Source organism: Pan paniscus, chromosome 2 (assembly GCF_029289425.2).
Source record: "Pan paniscus chromosome 2, NHGRI_mPanPan1-v2.0_pri, whole genome shotgun sequence".
Taxonomy (NCBI): Eukaryota; Metazoa; Chordata; class Mammalia; order Primates; family Hominidae; genus Pan; species Pan paniscus.
The window spans coordinates 16,259,675-16,278,223 of NC_085926.1; the positions used below are offsets into that span (position 1 = coordinate 16,259,675).

The following is an 18,549-nucleotide window of genomic DNA, read 5'->3' on the forward strand; positions in this document are numbered from 1 at the left end:
TTAATGTCAAATTCTAGCCAACTTCTAGTATTATGAAAGTATATCTAATCTTAGGGAAAACCTGTTCTAACAAAATTATCTTAAGAAAAAGGGAAAGAACTATAAAGAAACAGACTATTAGAGATCTAGTAAATATTTTATAGATTAGGGACTGAGCTTCAGTCTTGATAAGTAACTTGCCCAAGCCATATATGCCAGTGGTGAAACCAGGACTGATTGCTGAACCTGACGTCTGTTTCAGGTTCTTTTGAACATGCCCTTGTTCTTTCATGTTATGACCGAATCGTATCATTTATTCACTGAATTTTAACTTTAATTTGGAAAATTATCAACTAATAAAACTTTTTCTCTTCAGCACAACTCTCTAGTTTTTCTAAAAATGAGCATTTTAAGAACAGGATACAGTTGATAACATTAGAGCACTCTCATAGTTCCTTAAGATCAGAACTTTATACAGGAAAAAGTTCCCTTTACATAAAGTTTGATTTGGCTGGAGAAAGCTTATAAAACAGTCAGAGCTTTAAAGCCTTTTTACTCTGTACTATAGTGACATCCCCTGTTGTAAAACAGTTTTTTATCATCTGACATTTTCTTCAGATAGCCAGTTTTCCTGCTTTGGCTGTCTTATAAGAGCTTCCAAAGACTTCAGTCTACCTATAGTTTGTTGTTTGTAGGTCAGGAAGAGTTATCTTAGAATGTAGCTTAGAGAGTTTCTGCCAAAAATGTTCTTTAGTTGTGTCTTGTCTGCAGTAAGAATGTTCAATTTGTGGTCAAGCGCAGTGGCTCGTGTCTGTAATCCCAGCACTTTGGGAGGCTGAAACAGGAGGATCACTTGAGACCAGGAGTTTAAGACCAGCTTGGGCAACATAGCAAGACCCAGTCTCTACAAAAAGTTACAAATTAGCTGGACATGGTGGTATGCTTGTAGTCCTGGCTACTCAGGAGGCTGAGGCAGGAGGATCACTTGAGCCCAGGAGTTCAAGGTTACTAACGTAAGCTATTATGGTGCCACTGCACTCCAGCCTGTGTGGCAGAGCAAGACCCTGTCTCTTTAAAAAAGAAAAGAAAAGAAAAGAATCTTCCATAGTTTACATCCTTATGTAAGGAGTCTTCAATGTCTATGTCTTCCATTTCCCTGGTTTCTTTTTGGGCAGATATAAAAGAATTAACTACAGGTTTAGAAAAATGGCAATAATAGATTATTTATTTGTGTTTAATTCTTCAACTATTTGATTAATTGTGCTAAATAAGAATGAATTATCCTGTGCTGACCTGATTTTCATGGAATATTTGTAAAGTTTGGATTAGCAAGATGATTGGTAGTTATTTCAAGCACTTCTTGGGTTTCCAAAGACTGTTGAATACCTTCTGAATTTGAAATTATCAAAGTAATAGTTGTAAAATTTAGATACTCAAAAGATGTGTGAAAACCACCTATATCCATATTTTAGTTAACTGATGTTTCCAAGGTAGATTCTGGTTTCCTAGTTAATCTTGTTTAACTAGTTTAAGAGTTAACATGTATTTTGACTTGAACCCGGGAGGCAGAGGTTGCAGTGAGCCAAGATTGCGCTACTGCACTCTAGCCTGGGCAACAGAGTAAGACTCTGTCTCAAAAAGAAAAGAGTTAACAAGTATTTTGTATGCTTCTTGGTTTTGGAAGCCAGTGGCTTCACCAAGGCAGATGAATCAAGTAATTGCGTGTTCAGGGAGCACATCTGTGTTAACTATATTTTTCTTTGCCTCATTTAATACAAGTGATTTTTCTGATCTGGCTTTTAGGTATACTTTTTTCTCATCTTCCAATTGTTTCGTCTGTGAATTTTTTTTTTTTTTTTTAAGAGGGATCTTTTACTTGATTGTCTTCAGGCAGAGGAAAAAGTTGTTGGAACTGTACTTTGTTTTAAATATCAAATCCCCCGTCTGATGTCAAGAGAGTCTGGAGTGAAGTGGTCACTACATAGTAACTGGTATTTACTAGAAACCCATCAATCTTGCTATTTTTTTTTTTTTTTTTACCACTTTTCAAGTGTTTCTTTGTCATTTAGGGGAAATGGGTAAAAACTCAGCTTCTGGTCTTTATTTTTTTTGTTCCTGGCGATTTGTAGAGTAAATCGCTGTCCTGTATAGCTGAGTATCACTTGTATGAGGTCCTGGGAGACCCGGGGCCAGCAAAAGGTGCAAGGCGGCCCCTCTTCCATTTCAGAATTTTATAGGACAAAATTATTGGGACTTTTGGGGGTTATTTTGAGCCAAGTTTAGGTAAACTACAAAGAAAGTTAATGCAAACTCTTGAGAATTTTAGTGCCCACAAGTCAGAAAATTACAGGAAAATCCAATCGTGGTACTACCTTTCAGGAAATTTTTAGTTGCATCTCTTTTCCTCTTCTGTTTCTTTTTCTTTCTTTTTTTTTTTTTTTGAGTCAGAGTCTCTTTCTTGTTGCCCAGGCTAAAAGTGCAATGGTGCGATCTTGGCTCACTGCAACCTCTGCCTCCCGGGTTCTAGAGACTCTCCTGCCTCAGCCTCCCCAGTAGCTGGGATTACAGGCGCCTGCCACCATGCCCGGCTAACTTTTTTTTGTATTTTTAGTAGAGACGGGGTTTCGCTGTGTTGGCCAAGCTTGTCTTGAACTCCTGACCTCATGATCCGCCCGCCTCGGCCTCCCAAAGTGCTGGGATTACAGGCATGAGCCACAGCTCCTGGCCCTCCTCTTCTGTTTCTAATTTCCCCTCTTCTCCCATACAGAATGAGAACTGCGAAGAGTTGGGAGGAACTGGAGAAAGCTAGATGGTATCTGGCTTTCTCAGCAGTATATGGTCATTAGGAACTTGCCCCAATCTCCAGAGGGTGCTCCTAGCCATGGAGTAGGGGCTGGACCCTGGACTCGTTGAAATGAATGGCACCTCAGGTTTGGCCATAACAGAACTGGATCAGCTTCTTATAGTCTCGTCTTCCATTCTTGCCTTTAATTTGTATAGTGAGTATACTTTACACATGTTATTTGCTCTTCAGTTCAAGTCCATGAGGTAGCCTAAGGATACGATGCCATCTGGATTTTACAAAGAGGAAGCAGGGCCTAGGGCATGTCTCTCAGTGACGAAAGGAAGCTCCAGCTCAGAATTCCTAGGCTAAAGGACTGTGTTGCTACTCTTGGAGTCGACAGGAAATGGAATACTCACCCAGAAATGTTCTTTTGGTTTTGGGCATGTATTTCCTCTGGAAAGTTTACTGAATGACCATTTATGATGTTTATGCTTCTTACTTGGGACTGTAACTGTAAGTAGTCTGAGATTGTGCTGATGGAGGAAACTGAACTCTGAATTGAATTACATTGGAACGTTTGTGTTCAAGTTTTATTCATTTTATTCTTAAGAATCAAAAGAATAAGCAGTCTGAGTAACCCTAGAAATGTCAAGGAGATAAAGATAGAAATACTGTAATGCAGTAAAGATTGTTCAGGCAAGACAAATTTTACTGGAGGGGGTCATTCCGTGCTTGGCCTCTACAGCCTGTTGGCCTACTGAGCAATATATGCTCTGTTCATCAGTTTGTTGGGAGAGTTTGGCAGTGAAAGAATTTCTTAAATTACTAATTCATATGCATTCATTTGTTCATTTGGAAATGTGCCAGACCCTGGGCCATATCCTGGGGTTACAGCATTGAAAATGATAGATAAGCTCCTATCCTCAGATTTTAATGGGACTCTGATCAGAAGACTTTATGCACCTAATTGATTTTGGAAATCTTTCTAATTCTTTTTCTATTGTACTAGTTTGCTTTTAGAAGCCTGTGTCTTTTCTTACAGTATCTTATGTGTATGTTGCCTTTTTGTTTACAAAGCACCAGATTATACAACAGATTGGTACTTGATTCTCACAACCATTCTGGGAGGGACATGTAGGGATTTTAATTTCTATTTCACAGATGAGGGGATTAAGAATCAAAGATTTAGGTAGGATGACCCTGCTTCCTCATTTGCCTGAAATAGTCCTGGTTTATGCCTCTCGTTCCTGGTGTAATAGCACTCACTTTCACTCTCAAAATTATTCTGTCTTGAATGATAAATTATATTGTTGTCCTAAGTTTAAAGGACTTGTTCAAGGGACAAGGACTCAGTCCTTGAACTCAGATCTTTGATAATAAAATCAGCTTTCCTTTATGTTACAGCAGAATATGACACTCTATTTAGACGGACAAGGCTTAATTGAGCAATGTGTTACTAGGCATGAGAAAGGGGGGAGATACTGATGGCAGAGTGGTTAGTTAATAAATGGCTGGGCCCCTGGGGCAGATGCCTTTGGGGATCCTACAGTTCCAGGTGCTGATTTTCCAGTGCTTATAATCTGCTTGTGATCTTGATGAGGCTTGGGTTTGAATGGGATGGTCTGCTTAGCTGCAGAGTGGACTATGTCCCAAGGCTAACTTTTACAATTCTCCACTGGTCATCACCTATGCATGTCAAGGAGATTGCGGTAGAGTGGTCACTTCAATTTGAGGTAGGGGGCATCTTTTCAACATGCACTGTTTCTCAACAGTTATTCCTGTAATTTGCTTTGGTTATTAGAGCTTGATGGTCAAAGAACCTTTTAGAGATGATCCAGCCTGGGATGAGCAGTGCTTGACGCTCCTGGCTTCACACTGTCAGCAGTGACAAAGCAGAGCAGGTGGAGAGAAACCTCAGGCACTCACTGCCTGGAGGTAGTTGTAGGGGATCTGGGGGGATGGACTACAGCTCTTAGAAAAACTCCCAAGGAAGTATAGTCTGATGGCCCTGGCAGCTGGCCTCTGGCCCCTAGGGGTGTGTAACTAACTCTGCTGTGAGTTGAAGGCTACAAAGAAAGGGAGGCTCCTTGGGGAAAGGCCCAGTTTAGCAGCTCTGTAATCATAGTATCTAGCACAGTGCCAGAGAAAAAAAGAGTTCCCTGTTGGCTGTGTTAAATTTGAAATGGAAATTAAACAGGCTGTTGGACATGTGAGATGAGAGTTTACTGCTAGAGATGAAAAGTTGAGGCCACGTAGAGAGTAAGGGAAGAGGACTCAGGACTCAGCCCAGGAATGTGTCAACAGTTAGAGGCCAAGCAGAAGAGCAAGAGCCAGCAAAGGAGATGGAGAAGGAGTGGCCAGCCAGACAGGAAGGAGATCAGCAGAGTGTTCTTGGAACCAGGGAGAAAAGTATTTCAAGAAAGAGAGAGGAGCCAACCGTGCTGAATTCTGCTGAGAGGTCATCACTGGATTTACCAAAGTGGATAGTGGGTGACCAGAATGACTGGCTTTAGTACATTACTGAGGGTGAAAGCCTGATCAGATTGTGTTGAGGAGAGAATGGGAGATGAGAAAGTGGAGACAGGACCATATGTAACTCTTGAAATGTTGTAATGTGAATGGGAGCAGAGAAATGGGGTGAAAGCTGGATTAAAGGAGAAGCTTGTTTTGTTTGTTGTATTTTGAAAAGCAGCAAAGACCACAAGTGCCTGGTTTTAAATCTGCTTTGCCCCTTACTGGCTCTGGGACCTCAGTTTTCTCATATGTAAAATGGGGATATAATAATATTGGCTTTCTAGAGTTGTGAAGAACTGAGTGAATGAATGTATGTAAAGTGCCTGACATATGGTAAGGATGTCTATAAGTGTTTGCTGCTGTTGTCGTTGTTACATGTTACATGAGGTGGGAGATCCTAGAGCTTGTGTGTTCTGATGGGGAGGGTAGAGAGGGTGTGATGCAGGAGAGAGGATAGTTGCTGGAGGGAAGGCTTGAGAAGACAGAGAGGAGACCATCCCAGGTGGACAGGTTAGCCTTTGGTAGGAGTAAAGTGAGTTTACTTGTCATTCTAGGGCATAGTGTTAACCAGCATAAGCCATTTAAGAAGTTAAATTGTGTGGTTGACGGAGAATTTTGTGTCTACCTTTGTTAGTAAATCACTTGAGTAAAATCTGCTTCTAGTCAGATTCCTACGCATCAGATTGATACTCTGCTACCATTTAAATAATGTCCCTGGGTCTTGGTGTCTTTGTGTGTAAAATGGCTTATGATTCTTGATAATGACTAAAATTTCCTTCAATTCTGAAATTCTCTGAACCATACCTACATTTTTGTTTTAGGTCATCTCTAGTCATGGCTTTGCCTAAATTTTTAAGCCAGAAAATGAATGAACAGGAGTGAACAGGGAAAGCTAGCCAGGTTTCCAAGAAATACCTATTTCCTGTACAGAGACTTTTGCACCAGCGGTAACATCAAAATATCCTACATAAAACCAGCTTTTTAAACAAGTGTGATGGAATTTCCTTTTAGATGCTGACTCTGCCTAAGCATTAAACATGTGTACTGGTAAAGTTGGCAAATGTGTTGTTATTTTACTGAACACTGGAAAAGCATAAATGTTGTTTTATGGAAAACTTCATTTCCTGCCATGTGTTTTAACTTAGGACATGGATATTTGAGGTTTCAGTTGTGAATCTTTTGATCCATTAAGTATAAGAGCCAGTACAAATGATAAAATAAATAGTTTCTCCACTATGTTTTGCCTATCCAACAAAAGAATAGCATATAACAAGGGCCACAATTACAGGTCCTAATTATATGAACTAGCTTTTGGAGTAAAATAAATATGTGGTCTTCAAAAAGATTTCGTTGATGTTTTTAATCCACATTGCTAGAAATCTATATAGTATATAGCATTTGTGTTAAGCAAAATAAAATAGTAACAGGGAAGCATGTCTTTAAAAATAATGAATTGTGCAGGGTATTTTATGTTCCAGATATAGATAAAACAATTTTGTCCAGATTGTTAGGATAAATAGCAGTAGGTACATTACTGTTTGTATTTCAGGTCGAGTATCTCTAATGCAAAAATCTGAAATCTGAAATGCTCCAAAATCCAAAATGTTTTGAGTACTGACATGACACTCAAAGGAAATGCTCATTGGAGCCTTTTGGATTTCAGATTTTCACATGAGAGATGTTCAACCTATAAGTATAATGCAAATATTCCAAAATTGAAAAAAAATTGAAATCCTAAACACTTCTGGTCCAAGCATTTCAGGTAAGGGATACTCAGCCTGTCATACCAATAATTGGTCATAGACACCATCCAAATGAAAATATGGCTTAATAGAAAGTATAGCTTGTTTCCTTCCTCATTGAATTTTACATTTGGACATTGGAAAATGACTAATGCTTCCATTTCACATAGCCTAGCACTTGGTCGTGACGCATTCTCAGGTATCTCAGCTGAAATTCTTTTCCCTATCTAGTTTTGTTAAGGAATTTAACACATGCCACTTAAGCTGTCAGAAATGAAATAATCTACCTCGAGGCTGTATTTTAACAGATTATTATATCGAGAGAAAAAAATGAATGTTTATAAAATAACATTTCTTTTTTTTTTTTTTTTTTTTTTTTTGAGACAGGGTCTCACTTGGCTCACTGCAGTCTTGACCTCCAGGCTCAAGTGATCCTCCCACCTCAGCCTTCCGAGTAGCTGGGACTACAAGTGTGCCACCATGCCTAGCTAATGTTTGTAATTTTTTTTTTTTTTTTTTGTAGACATGTGGGGTTTTGCCACGTTGCCCAGGCTGGTCTCAAACTCCTGGGCTCAAGCTATCCGCCTGCCTTGGTCTCCCAAAATACTTCTGTAAATGTAAGAAAAGGGGAATAATGAAGTAATAGAGACCTCTGATGATTCTCATTACTTGTCTTTGTACTAAGATACTTAAAAAAGAATGTGTGGCAAACAAAGGAAAATACCATTTCTACTAAATAAATGTCTGCTCTCCCTGAACTCTCCCATACTTTTAAACATGAATCTGGATTTTCTATAGTGTTCTCGTCCCCTATCCACCCAGCTTAAAAAAAAAAAAAAGTGCTCCTGCATTTCTACCAATCTTTGTTCTGGAAAACCATTTTAAGTGACTTAAAGTTCAAGTTTTTATTCATTCTGCAAATACTTACTGAGCCTTACTGTGTGTTGGGCCCTGTGCTTCATCTAGGGAGTTGACTTATACATGCTGAATATGGTCAGAAAGGCAAAAACATTATATTGGTAGAGTTGAGAGTATGAAGAGAAGAGGGAGGACCTCAGGCAGGGGGTGTTATTTGAGCAGGGCCTAGAAGGCTGAGCAGAAGGTTGGTAGAACTGAGAGAGCTTGGCACATGCTGAATGACCTTGGTAGGGTTTTGGGGAAGGGCAGGTGTTAGGTACCTTTGAGGACCAGCAGGTTGTCCAGTTTGGCCGAAAAACCACAAGCACAGTGATCCACGAGGAGTCCCAAGTTCGTATGAGTTAAACGGGACTTTCAGCTTTTTTTTTTTTTTTTTTTTTTTTTTTTTTTTTTTTTTTTTTTTTTTTTTTTTTTGGTGATTGAGTGGTAGAGAGCCATTTAAGGTTTTTAAGCTGGAGAGTAACTCAGTGAGGTTGGAACATTAGGAATATTTGCCTGTTGGCTGCTTTGAGAGACACAAGAAGGAGACCAAGGTAGTAGTTCAAGTGAGAAGAAAGAAATTCTCAGCTTAGGGTGATGGCAAGTAGGCAAGGGAAAGAAAAAACATGAGCCAAATTTATGGAATTTGGCTGTGTTAGGGACAGTATACCATAAAGAGTCAAAGTTTATGTGTGTTTGAATATCAACTGAAAATGTAATTGACTGTGTTGAGTCCAAGATGCATCCATAATTGAATATCTGGTAATGGAAATAAGCTGATTTTGCAAGGCTCTGTGAGGGCAGGTGCAGTCTTCTCTATCTCTGCATACCCTGTTCCCCAGTTTCAGGCACCATGCTCAATAAGTGTTCGTGGAAGGAATGACTTTGGTGGATTTCGTTGTATGGCATAAGTGCGTTTACCAATGGAGCAGAACCATCAGATGATTTAGGGAGGGTCAAGCTAACCTGGATTTGAATCCGCAATTCCTAGCTAGGTGATCTTGAGCAAGTTACTGAATCTTTCAGTTTCCTCATCTGCAAGATGTAGGATAACAACACTGTCTCTTGGGATATAATATGATTATTCATATCAACTGAATGAATGAATGCACATAAAATATTTAACCTAGCATCTGGTATATACCTGGGATAAATGCTCCTCAGGCATTGGCTGTTGTTACTTATGGGGAGTGTTGATGTCAGTTTGTGATTGGCAGAAAAGTAATGATGAGTTGTCAGCAGAAGGTGGGAGGAGAGTAGTAGTCTGTGAGTCCTTGAGGGCCTCAACCTGGAGTGGTAGAGGCAGTAGGAGCAAGGCAGTTTAGGGAAAGCTCCTACAGAAGAAGTGAGAGAAGGAATGGTAAAGGAGAAAGACCAGGTCAGTGATAACAAGAGGGGACCTGAAAAGTTCAATATGGCTGTTCCAGACAAGGAGAATCCATCAGTGTGGAAAATACCAAATTCAGAGAGGTCAGGGAGGGTGAGAACTGAGACTGGACATTGAGTTTGGTTGTTCAGAAAGACCCCAACCGTCAAAGGAGAAGTTGCAAGAGCACCGAAGCTAGGTTACCTGTGGTTAAGGTGAGCATCAAGGAAAAAGGGAAGATTCTGTGGGCTAAAGAAGAGCTGATTGTCTCAGTAGAGAAAGAGACGAAAGGCAAGATTTCTAAAATATATTCAAGACAGTATGGCTTTTACGTTTGCACTGGTAAAAACATGTACAAGCCCACCACACTGCAGTTTCTTGTTGTCCATGTGAGCAGTCTCTCTGAGATGTTCAGTGCTCAATCTTTAAGGCCCTGGTGCAAAAGCATTGGTATGGTGGCATATATAGTTATAAATGAATAAAATGTAATATATAATGTAAACAATTGCTAATTAATTTTAATTAAGACAATGAAATACAGTCATGTGTTGCCTGCTGACGGGGATGTTTTGATAAATGTGTCATTAGCTGATTGTCATTGTGCAGACATAGAGTGTACTTACACAAACCTGGAGGGGATAGCCTACTACACACTTAGGCTAAATGGTATAGCCTATTGTTCCTAGAGGACAAACCTATATGCATGTTACTGTACTGAATATTTCAGGCGTTTGTAACACAATGATATTTGTGTGTCTAAACGTAGAAAAATAGTAAAAATCTGGTATTATGGGATCACCTTGTATATGTGCTTTGTCGTTGACCAAAATGTCGTTGCACAGCACATGACTGTACATTATAACCAACATTAATGAGTTCTGTGGGCCAGCAGCATTGTAAGTACTTTTGTCAGTATTATCTCATTTAATCCTCCCAGCAACCCTATGAGGTATAGGTGGTATTATTCTCATTTTATAGCTGAGGAGGGCTAGGTAACTTGCCCAGAGTCACACAGCTGGTAAGCGGTAGAGCCAGGACTAAATACCAGGCAGTCCAGCTGCAGAGCCCATGCTGTTAACAGCCATATTCTGCTGCTTACTTTATTTTGTTGCTGAATTGCTTTGAATTGCCAATGGCATTAGATGTAATCTTTGATGAAACAGGAATGTACTAAAGGGAGGAAAATTGAACATGAAAGAAAGGGCTGGTGGTTGCTGATGGAGCAGTGTTTCTGAGGGAGTAGGCAGGACTAGGACCAAGAGTGCAGGTAGAGGGTCAGTAATGGAAAATTACCCCACTTGATTTTTAGGAGAGGAGGAAGAGAGGGTTGACAAAAATACGGAGAAAGAAAGGTTAGGTATTTTGCAGGAGGGAGAGAAAGGTAGATAATACTAGAAGATACTTTGAGGTGGTGAGAGAGACCACCATCCATCATGAGAATTATCCAGTGGATTTTTGAAAGTGGTCTCCACTAATAGTTTGATGAGATTTAGTAGTCCTATTGGAGTAGAGGGCCTGCATGAGCTAGCATTAGGATGGGACGTTCATTGACCTTGACAGATTTCCAAAGCACCCTTTGGTGGAGCTGTGAAGGTCACACTTTCCAAGGAGAGGGCTATATTCTGGTTAGTTGCTGATTTGCTGCCACAAGTAAAGATGAACAGACATAGAAGGTTGAGGAAAGAGTCATGTTGTCTTTTTTCTTTGCTTGTGAAGATGTCCCAGGCTTACAGGACAAAGAAACACAAAGCAGATGAAAGAATCAAGGAAATAGAGACCTTTTGAATTTGAGGGGTGTTGAGCCATGAATGGCACATACCTGCATAGCTCCCAAGTCAAACCTATTCAAGGCTTTCCAGAAATCAGATACATCATGTAAAAATAGTGCTTCTCAAATTATCTGTAGGGAAGGGCTCTTTTTATTGTTAAGATTGTGAACTGTTTCCATTTTATAAAATATTGTATGATAAAAAATGAATTTGAAAATTAATTAAAAACAAAGACATGAAGAATGCAAACCCATTTTGTTTTCTGTTACTAGACTCTAGGCACAAGATTGTTCTGTGAAATTGTTAAAGTTTCTAAGTGCCTGCTTTTGATTTCTGAAATTAGCTCTTTGTGGACTCCTTACACCCCCAGAAGCAAGAGTGGGCCTCACTTTGCCCAGTACTGATGGAGAATTTAATGGCAGCTCCTTGATAAGACCCTGGCTTGTTTATAGAGTTCCAATTCCCTGAGCTCTTCCCAGAGTGCCTAGCCCAGTGCACAGCACATTGTGGATACTCATCAAATAAATGCCGGTTAAAAGATCCCTTGAATAGATGATTTTTGAATGTAGGATAAAATTAAATTAGTATGATAGCAAGTCTCTCCAAAAAAAGTTAATTAAAATGTATTCACATGGTGGTAGGCTGAACTAAAGCAAAGTGTGTTTTACCTTGTTTGGCAATTTTCAAAAACCACATCTTCGTAGATTTCAAAAACCTTAGTTCTCAGGATGCCACCATTTGTCCCTTGTGCTGTGTACGCACTAACCTCAGCCACAGTTCATCTTTTGGTTTTAGATTGTGTCAGCAGCTAAGGTGTGTGGAGCTGCCAGTGAGTCACCGTCAGTGAAGAGCCTCCGCTTGCTTGTTGCTGATCAAGACTTTTCCTTTAAAGCTGGCCAGTGGTAAGTGACTTTTCTGTGTTCCAAGTATGTATGTTCAAGAAGGTGCCATCAGATAGAAGGTATTATTTTTTCTTCTGGAAAAGGCTAGCCATTCCCTTGAGGAAGAGGAATTCTAAATCATATCTGCTCAGGGTGAGCCTTTGTTGGCACAGAGGATCTGATTCCTTTCCTGGCCTCAGAGCCCACTTGGGTTTTGAGCCCGTGGCTCCCTCAGTCATATATGAAAATTGCTGTCTTGTGTTTTCCACATTCAAACAAAGCTAGTTCTGGCCCATGGAACTGACAGCTCTGATAATTAGACTCTTCAGGAATGGTTGCTAACAGAATGCACTTCAGTAATCTAATCTCCTTGAGTTACGTGTTGCAGGAGATTCATAGGTTTTTTAAAAGTAGTCTTCTTTGTGTCCAATGTAGAGTAAACAAAGTATCCTGAAGAGAAGAGGAACTAGTGATGTCATCACAGGGCTCACTACCCTCTTGACTGAATTTGTCTATCATATGTACCTTATTTGGGTTGAATTTAAATACTTTGCCTAATTTGTTATCAGGATTCCCCAGTCAGGCCCAGCTCCCCAGAACCCCCACACAAATCATAAGTCTGTCCGATTTGACTCGGGACTGATCAGCATGCTGACTGGGTAACATTTCCTCCGAATGGGGCCTCCCTGAGCTTCAATTCAAGTTCAATTGTAAGGAAAGCAACTTGAATTTCCCTAGGAAAGGTGTATTTGGGTGTGTGTGTCCTTTATTTTAATAAAGCACTCATTTCTAAATGGATTTCTGGCATGTCAGTCTTGATAGTGTTTCTTAGGAGTCACTTGACTAATTTTGGCAGTCCATCTGGAAATGTGGTTTTGTTAGAAGGAGGATGTGTGATAATAGCAAGTGTGATAATAGCAAGAGTTAGCAGTCTTGTGTGTTAATAGTTTGCCTTTGAATTTAGAACTAGAAAACAAGATGCTGATTGCAATAATTTGGGTTTGTGAAGCAATTTACTGCAATCTTTGCACATGTTCGATGATACACATTAAATGCATTTTGCCTGTTTTAGGGGGCGGGCAACATATTTACCCTTCAAAAATGGTTTAGCAGTCATTATATTGAAAAGTGGAAACTTTAATTGTAATGATCTGTTTTCCATATTTCCTTTCTGTGGAAATGTTTGTGTCCTGTGCAAAGCACTGTCTCCGTGCCTTCAACTCTGAATCCTGCCAAGACTCAGACCCAGCCTCCTGGTTAGGAAAAGCCTGTGCATTGGTTATTGTGCTGCCACCATGGTGTGCCTGCAAGTGTAATGCACTTGCTAACCTCAGTTACCTGATAAGAAAATGTCCTCATTCCCTGGTGATATTTGTAGAAATAGAGTCCTACTGTGATTCTCAAGATGAAATGATTTGGGATTGGTGTCATGTATAACATCCCAATGAATGGATTTGGCCATTTCACTGAATTTAGGCCTGGTTTTCGTATGTGCCTGTCAGACTTCTTCGGAGGTCGGACTTGGCGGGTAAGGATCACTGGCTGGTAGTGGTGACGCTTTCCCTCCCAGGTGTTGATCAGCATTCATTCCAGGCCCCTGGGCCCTCCTCTTTCAACAAATTTTACCCTTACCATTGATTTATGGTTCTAGGGGTTGTGAGTTCCTTTTGATATTTGACCTTATGGTCACAGAATGGCCATTTTGCTGAGGTTGGCGGTGTCTGTCCCTTCCATGCTGTTGCTTGAATGGCTTTGTGCTCTAGGCTGTCTCAGACCATCAGCTTGGTAGTAACAGCCATGTGGCACTTTGGAGAAGAGGGCAAGGATTAGGGATAGGAAGTGAGGATGTGGCTGCCATGCAGTTTGTGTAGGTAGGATTATCAGACTGGAGAGCTGCTAGAAATCAAGGAGAGGGTTGCTGTTGGGCTTATCTTTGGGGTAAGAGATTGGGCCGTGATTCCACATCTCTGAATTTTTGACCAGTGGCTTCCTCTGACACCTACCAAACTCTGAGAATGAGGTTCCAGGCGCAACTCTAACTAAATAAATGAATGTTGTCTGTGACTAGCTGGAGCTTTGGCCACAGATCCCCATGTAGACACCGTCAGCATAGATCAGATATAGGCCTCAAGGGACTCTTTTTGCACTACACTGTATTCTTACTGGGCCTTGCAGAGAGGGCTGGTTCCTGTAGCAATAAACCAGTTCCAAGAACTGTAGCAATCCAATCCCGAGAGAAAGGCCAAAGGCAGAACCACCTCAAAATATCTCTCACATGAGCAGGGTTGAACTTCTTGGTTCATCTCACTAGTAGGCCTACCACTTGCTAGCTCCTTGGTGAGGCCTGCCCTTGACCAGAATTCCTCCTCCCTTGGGGTGGAAAGCTTGGCACTCACTCTTGGGTCTGGAGCATGCCACCACTAGTCCTCACACAGTGTGCAGCTGCCCTGAGTTTCTAGATTCACATTTGGCTGTGGTGCTCACTGCCTGCCTCTGGCATTGGTTATGCTACTGTGGGTAGCAGTGTATTGTCACCTAGTGCCCTGGAGACTGCTCAGCTCACATGCTTGCTTTCTACCAGCCAGCTCTGTGATGTGGTCAGTTTCCTTATTTGTCTGGGCTTCAGTTCTCATATCTTCAAAGAGGGAGCAGTAGTATTCCTACGTTTTGGGATATTTAAAGTGTTTAGCATAATGCCTACTGTTAACTTCATTTGTTTGATTTTAGCTTTTGTTATTGCTAATAAGTATTTCATTCAGTTAGATCATATGTGCTGATAAGGCCCAGGGGACAGATTCCAATTCTTATCTCCTTGGTCAGTTTCCCTGCACTGAAGCTGTTGATTGGAAGAGTGGCAGGCCAGGCAGGAGTGGGGGCTTATCACCACCATGTCACCACTGATGCCCCAGTCAGTACTCAATCCACACTTGGCTGGGTATAGCTTGCCTCCTGAGGGGAAGTAAGGCCAAAGCATTTTCACAGAGTGGAGGGAATTCCTGGTCCTAGTGTGTCTGACTTTCTATAAGATAACATAAGTTTAGATGCTAGAAAGCAACTTTGAGCCCTGCTGAGAGAAAGAGGACACCAAGAAGAAACACTGGAGGAGCAAGATTAGAGAAATAAGACTTTATCCCTACCCTTGAGCAGGGCTGCCACACTGTAGATAGATAATATCCTTGCAACCTACACAAGCATGTGTGGCAGCCCTGATTCTCACAGGACTGCACATAACATAGCACTGTATTCCTTGGCATCTTTTTCAAACTGTGTCCTCCCCCATTGCTCATCTGGTAAGCATTGTGTGTCTTTTAAGACTGTTTAAAGGGCATCTCTTCTGTGAAGTCTTTCTTAATTCCTGTACTCCTGGTAGAATTGACTCCTCCTTCCTCTGCCTTGCCTCGCTACGCTAAGCAGATTTTATCATTGCCCATTTAATTGTATGTATTTGTTAATTTTCCTCCTCTTAGAGTGGGTTCATTGAGGGCAGCAACTAAGACATATGTGCATCTTTGTACCTCCAGCAAGTACCACAGTGCCTGTATATGGTAGGCAGGTGCTCTCTTAGATGTTTGCATTAAGTGAATGAGTGAGGGGCTCTGAGAACTGTAGGCAAGGACTAAAGAGTTCTGGGATCTCGTAGTATAGCTGCTGTGTGCTTGGCACTGGGGCTCCCTTTGTGGACAGGACCTGGCTGCCTGGTGTGTCATGGTTGGATGTGGACATCCACTGCTTCACCGCGCACCTAGGCTCCTTCTGCATACGCTCACTCATTGGGTATATAGTAAGGGCTTTAACTCATGGCTCCAAGAGTGCTCATCCTGCAAAGGACATTTTTAAAGGTGTGTGTTTAAGGTATAATTCTTTCTTGGACAGATGTTTTATGAAATATGTATTGTGCATATTTTCTTAAATCCATTCAGATGAAGTTTTTATGTAACTTAAATTCTTCTGTATTTTTTAATGAAGGAGTCCTTTTTTCCCAAAGGTAGCTTTCCAGAGTTACTAGAGAAGAGGGTTGGTTCCCTTTCATTCAACTGAGAGAATGGCCTTCATCAGCATTGAGCAGCAGAGGGCACTGTAGTTCAGGAGATGAAGCAGCAAAAGTAGCTTATTAATGTATTTATTTTTTAAACATGGAAATAATGGAGATTTTTGTATACCTCCTCTGTGATAGCATATAGCAACTGTGTTAACAAATGCTAACGATAGTCTTTTAAATTTTTATCTTGTCAGAAATGAAAAGAAAGTTAAAGTACTCATGGAAAAGAGTCAAGTGAAAATAGGTTAAAGTTGGCCAAAGACCTTTTCTGGAGCACTTCCAATCCAGAACTGGTTTTTAAACACTTATAATAAATGACTGGAAATGTAAGGCCATAGACTGCAGGAGAATATTTTTTTAAGGTCATAGATCAGATTAGAGAACATCTTTTGCTTTTCTTTTAGGCCTCTATGTAGGTAAGCAACTGGGGAAGGATGATACTTTTTGCTCTTGTGATGGCTGTGAAACACCTAGATTGGATGTTTATGTTTCCCAGATACGGGGATGAGAATTTTTTGTGGTTCTGTGTTCCAATACATTTTTCTTGGTATGTGACTAGGTTTATTGCATTTCCTAGAATCCTCACCAAAAAAGGGTTTCTGTGGCATAGAATTATTGAAAGCTTGAAACCCAGGAGTTCTAGACTACAGGATGTGGTTAGAAGAAAAGAAGGAAACGTTAAGACTTGTGTAACTCAGAGGCCATATCGGCCTATTAAGTCTGTCAAATGCTAGTGGGAGAGTTTTTGTTGCTTTTCTTGACCCTTTTTTCATACTTTTTAAAACTTAAAAAGACTGTTATGTTGAGATATATTCATATAAAATTCAAACATTTAAAGTGTACAATTCAGAGGTTTTAGTATATTAACAGAGTTGTGCAGCTATCAGCACAATCACATTTAGAACATTGTTATCCCAGAAAGAAACTCTGTAATGATTCTTATTCATTCCCTATCCTCCTGCCCGGCTTAGATGACCACTAATCTATTTTGTCTCTATGGATTTGTCTCTTATGGACATTTTATACCAGCAGAATCATACAATACAGTGTGTGGTCTTTTTGTGATTGGCTTCTTTCACTTAACATGATTTCAGGGTTCATCTATGTTGTAGCCTGTATCAGTACTTCATTCCATTGTATGGATATGCCACATTTTGTTTATATCTTCATTAGCTGATGGACATTTACATTGTTTCCACTTTGGGGCTATTGTGAATAATGCTGCCATGAACATTCATGTACAAGTTTTTGAGTGAACATACAGTTTCACCTGTCTTGGGTCTAAACCTAGGCATGGAATTGTTGGGTCATATGCTAACTAACATTTTCAGGCACTACTAAATTGTTTTCTAGAGTGGCTGTGCCATTTTACATTCCCACCAGCAATGTATAAATGTTCCAATTTCTCCAGACCCTAACACTATTGTTTGTCTCTTTGATTATAGCCATCCACGTGGGTGTGACCTGCCAGCTCATTATGATTTTGACTTACATTGCCCTAATGACTATTGATGTTGAACATCTCTTCCTGTGCTTATTAGCCATTTATATGTCTTCTTTGAAGAAATATTAATTAAAAGTATTTTGTCAGTTTTTTATTTGGTTGTCTCTTTATTACTGAGTTGTAAGAGTTCTTTATATAATATGAATACAAGAACCTTAATATTAATAGATATATTATTTAAAAATATTTTTCCCATTATGCAGATTGTCTTCTTAACTTTTTTTTTTTTTTTGAGATGGAGTCTCACTCTGTCGCCCAGGCTGGAGCGCAGTGGCACGATCTCGGTTCACTGCTACCTCTGCCTCCTGGGTTTGAGTGATTCTCCTACCTCAGCCTCCCAAGTAGCTGGGACTGCAGGTGCATCTGCCACCATGCCCAGCTAATTTTTTAATTTTTAGTAGATACGGGGTTTTACCATGTTGGCCAAGCTGGTCTCGAACTCCTGACCTCAGGTGATTCACCCACCTCGGCCTCCCAAAGTGCTGGGATTTGTATAGGCATGAGCCACTGTGCCTGGCCCTGACTTTCTTGATGATAACATTTGTAGCACAGAGTTTTAAATTTTGATGAAATCTGTTTCTCTATTTTTTTTCCAACCCTTTTGGTTTGGGGTCATATCTAAGAAGCCATTGCCATGAAGTCTTACTCCTGTGTTTTATTCTAAGAGTTTATAATTTTAGCTCTTACATTTAAGTTTCTGCTCTATTTTGACTTAATTTTTGTATATGTTGTGAAATAGGGGTCCAAATTCATTCTTTGTATGTGGTTATTCAGTTCTCCCAGTGCCACTGTTGAGTAGACTGTTCTTTTGCCATTAAATTGCTTTGGCACCCTTGTCTAAAATCAATTCACCATGAATTTAAGGCTTTATTTCTGGACATTCTGTTCTTTTCCATTGATCTACATGTCTGTCCTTATGTCAGTACAACAGCATTTTCATTACTGTAGCTTTGTAGTAACTTTTGAAATCAGGACCTGTGAGTCCTACAAATGTAAACTTCTTTTTCAAGATTGTTTTGATGATTATGGGTTCCTCAAATTTCCATATGAATTTTATGATCAACTTGTCAATT

At 40.2% G+C, this 18,549-nt stretch overlaps 1 protein-coding gene and 1 pseudogene across 10 annotated transcripts in view; one reads left to right on the forward strand and one right to left on the reverse strand.

The window, feature by feature from the left end:
* OXNAD1 (oxidoreductase NAD binding domain containing 1) overlaps positions 1 to 18,549 on the forward strand; it is an 84,734-nt gene that overhangs the window by 9,344 nt on the left and 56,841 nt on the right. For all 10 annotated transcript variants that reach the window (XR_010111403.1, XM_034955925.3, XM_034955926.3 and 7 more), the window contains one exon: positions 11,848 to 11,954. Coding sequence is in view for 9 of the 10 variants with exons in the window: in XM_034955925.3 (XP_034811816.1) it covers positions 11,848 to 11,954 (107 nt within the window). In the remaining variant the exon portion in view is untranslated. The remainder of the gene's footprint in view (positions 1 to 11,847; positions 11,955 to 18,549) is intronic.
* LOC103782912 (THAP domain-containing protein 5-like) lies at positions 513 to 11,812 on the reverse strand (annotated as a pseudogene).